General features: G+C 52.4%; 1 protein-coding gene across 1 annotated transcript; it reads left to right on the top strand.

Moving 5' to 3' along the window:
- On the top strand, positions 1-2,699 carry RPL10A (ribosomal protein L10a). The gene is made up of 6 exons (XM_007467249.1): positions 1-32; positions 367-441; positions 517-597; positions 952-1,100; positions 2,048-2,220; positions 2,502-2,699. The coding sequence occupies exons 1-6, from the start codon at positions 28-30 to the stop codon at positions 2,670-2,672; spliced, it is 654 nt and encodes a 217-aa protein (XP_007467311.1). The 5' UTR covers positions 1-27; the 3' UTR covers positions 2,673-2,699.
- Positions 2,700-3,639: the final 940 nt, after the last annotated feature.

A 3,639-nucleotide genomic window follows, 5' to 3' on the forward strand; every position in this document is an offset into this window, starting at 1 on the left:
TTTCCGGTTATCGCTGCGCCAGGGACTATGAGGTTAGTGGCGCTTAGAGTGCTATCCGTACTCATCCGCGCCTCCGGGCGCCCCCGTGGGAAGGGAGACACTACGGGCGGAATCGGGGGTTCTTGCCTATGCTTCGCCGCGGGGCATTTTTGCCAGGCTTCGGCCTACGGGCCTGGCGTTGGAGTTCGCGTGCCAAGGCCGACCGCCAGTAGGGCCCCTCTTCCCCGGGGTTTGCATCTGGTCCAGATTGCCTCACTTGGCGTCCGGAATACCCGGGGAGTATTCTGTGGACCATCCCCGAGCCTGAGCCTTCTGACACCGCAGCGCTCGCTGGTCCTGAGCGCTCGTCTTGTTTCCTTCTTGCAGCAGCAAAGTCTCCCGAGACACCCTCTACGAGGCGGTGCGGGAAGTCCTGCACGGGAACCAGCGCAAGCGCCGGAAGTAAGCGCGGACTTCCGCGGAGGGCTGCTTTGGGAAGCTGCAGGCTGTCCGTTAACTTTGTTACGCTTTTTTAAGGTTTTTGGAGACAGTGGAGCTTCAGATAAGCCTGAAGAACTATGACCCTCAGAAGGACAAACGCTTCTCGGGCACCGTCAGGTTGGCACCGTTCTGATCCCACCCAGCCCTCAGTGTCCCCATGCCTGTCTCCTCCCTTCAGGCTCCTGTTGAGCCCGAGGTGGCCAGGCACGTGCGGCACTGAAGTGCCCGGGTAGTGCAGACCCCCTGCTCCGGGCAGGCGTGGCTGGACGGACCCCCACCCTGGGTCTTTAAACAAGAGGGGAGGCGTGGGGAGGCCTTGGCTGAGCCCGCCGGCTAGTTTGAGAAGCCAGACTAGCTGTTGGTGAATGCGGACGCTCTGGGTAAGGCTCAGTACTGCAGCGGTCCCAGACCCCTTCACCTGCCCTTGGGACCCAGGGCTGGGTGTGACCTATACTGTCCCCCAAAATGCAGGCTTAAGTCCACTCCCCGCCCCAAGTTTTCCGTGTGTGTTCTGGGGGACCAGCAGCATTGTGATGAGGCCAAGGCTGTGGATATCCCCCACATGGACATCGAGGCCCTGAAGAAACTCAACAAGAATAAGAAACTGGTCAAGAAGCTGGGTGAGTGTGCCTGGTGTGGTTCTTCCCTGCCCACCCGCCCACCATGGTTTTGTATGTGGGGTAGGGTGGAGGCAGTTCTCACTGGAGTGTTAGAACAGGAGTATTTCTGCCACTTGGATTTTAAAGTGATGATGGGGTAGAGTCAGGACAGAAAGGATCTGCTGTGGTTGGTTAACTTGACTGGTATTTTTTAGCCATGTGAAAATTCTATTTTGCTTTGAGGATTGGATTTAATAAGGGAAGAAAGCCAGGCAGTGGTTCTTTTCTAAGCAAGCGAGAACTGTCACATTGATAGGTCAGGTGTTGGTACATTCTGAATTGAAATTTCTACTTAAAACTCCCATATTTCATTTTAACCTTTAGGCTATGTGATTTGAGCATTTTACAGATAAACAGGTAACCCAGTTGTGTAGCTAAAAAGGCAGGATTTGAAACCAGGCAGACTTAACTAGCGTGAGCATTTTCATTGCAAGATGGGTTGTGAGTCAGCCTGGACTTCTGCAGCCGGGTTTCATGTGAATGTTGGGCCAGTAGAAGTCCAGAGGATGGAGATAATACTGGAATGGGGAGAGGATTAAAAAGACTCTGGGCTTTTTAGTAGCTGGGCTTTAGTAGCTGGGCTTTAGTAGCCGGGCTTTAGTAGCTGGGCTTCCCTTGTGGCGCAGTGGTTAAGAGTCCGCCTGCCGATGCAGGGGACATGGGTTCGTGCCCCGGTCCGGGAAGATCCCACATGCTGCGGAGCGGCTAGGCCCGTGAGCCATGGCTGCTGAGCCTGTGCGTCCGGAGCCTGTGCTCCGCAACGGGAGAGGCCACAACAGTGAGAGACCCGCGTACCGCAAAGGGGAAGGGGTAGAGTGCTGGTTAGAGGCCACTTCTGCGGTTGTCTCATAGCCCTGTTTAGAGGTGTCTTCAGGGGCCAGGTCCTAACGGCTTCCTCTCTTTACCAGCCAAGAAGTATGATGCTTTTTTGGCTTCAGAGTCTCTGATCAAGCAGATCCCACGAATCCTGGGCCCAGGCCTGAATAAGGCCGGCAAGTTCCCTTCCTTGCTGACCCACAACGAGAACATGGTGGCCAAAGTTGATGAAGTGAAGTCCACAATCAAGTTCCAGATGAAGAAGGTGAGGTCTAGTCAGTTGCATAGGTTGAACAGTGGTGAAGTTGACCCGCGTTCTCCAAGTGGGAGCTCTGGTTTGCATTTCTGTGGATACTTAGGACTTGTGACAGTCACCTAACAGGATTGAAGCTTTTCAAATAACTCTGGCCTTGGTCTGGGGCCAGAGCACTGCTCATTAGGTCACTGGAGGTCATAGGGATGGGCCATCTGGCTTGTAGACGGGCCCACTCCACATTTTCTTGAGTCTATAGCCACCAACCTGATTTGACCTTCCTCTCCCCACAGGTGCTGTGTCTGGCAGTGGCTGTTGGCCACGTGAAGATGACAGATGATGAGCTTGTGTATAACATCCACTTAGCTGTCAACTTCCTGGTGTCGTTGCTCAAGAAAAATTGGCAGAACGTTCGGGCTTTGTACATTAAGAGCACCATGGGCAAGCCCCAGCGCCTGTACTAAGGCACAGCTTAATAAACCATACTCCCACCATTACTGCCGTCTCCTGTGGCTTTGGGAAGGGGGGGACGGTGCTTTGTGAGCTGACCTTGCATGCCACAGCACTGCACTGATGAGCCAGTGATGGGTAGTCATTTACTTGCAAACAAGGCAGGGCATTCTTTCTGCCCTCAGAAACACATAGTCTTATTAAGATCTCCTGGATACTAATAGGGCTGCTAATCAGGGCTGAAGTTTTTCAAATAACCCTGAGAAGAGCAGATCGGGGCCCTTACCCCAACCTGTACTGCAGCTGCCTGTTACTAGTGGAAAGAGGGGATTAGAACCTTCACATTGAGGACACTGACTTGGCCTTTCCTTGGCAGCATGCTTAACCTATGGCCTGTATGCCAGCAGTTCTCAACATGGGCTTTTTGTTCGGAGGGCTTTTTGATCCCTTGAAATCATTTGGGGTCTTGGTCTGCAGGAATCCCCAAGTAGTTACAAATGGAGATTGGGGTTTGGTGAGCCTGGCATTGGCTTCCTAGATGCTTCTGATTAGAGTGGTCCACATAACCTGAGAAACTGGTCTAGTGTTCGTTTTCTTGACCCACAAATTGAGTACCCTTATGTTTGGTGGTAGTGATTTACTAGGTAAGATATTTAGGAAGAAAAATGAGAAGACCCGATAATACTCTGATCTAGAGACCCTGTTGTCTAGGGGAGTTTGGTAAATGGGTGGAATCTGCCTGTGGAAACTTCTAGGCCCCCTCCCTGGCCTGAGGAACTTCCTGTTGCCGTTCTTGCCTCCAGTACCCAGCACTGGAAAGGTGGCTCTGGTGTGGCAGGAAATACCTGTGATTTAACGTTTGACTTTATTTTTTACAATATTTTATTTGGCTGTGCCGGGTCTTAGTTGCTGTGCGGTGGATCTTTAATTGTGGTGTGAACTCTTAGTTGTGGTATGAGGGATCTAGTTGCCTGACCAGGG

Source organism: Lipotes vexillifer, unplaced genomic scaffold (genome assembly GCF_000442215.2).
Source record: "Lipotes vexillifer unplaced genomic scaffold, Lipotes_vexillifer_v1.1 scaffold528, whole genome shotgun sequence".
Taxonomy (NCBI): domain Eukaryota; kingdom Metazoa; phylum Chordata; class Mammalia; order Artiodactyla; family Lipotidae; genus Lipotes; species Lipotes vexillifer.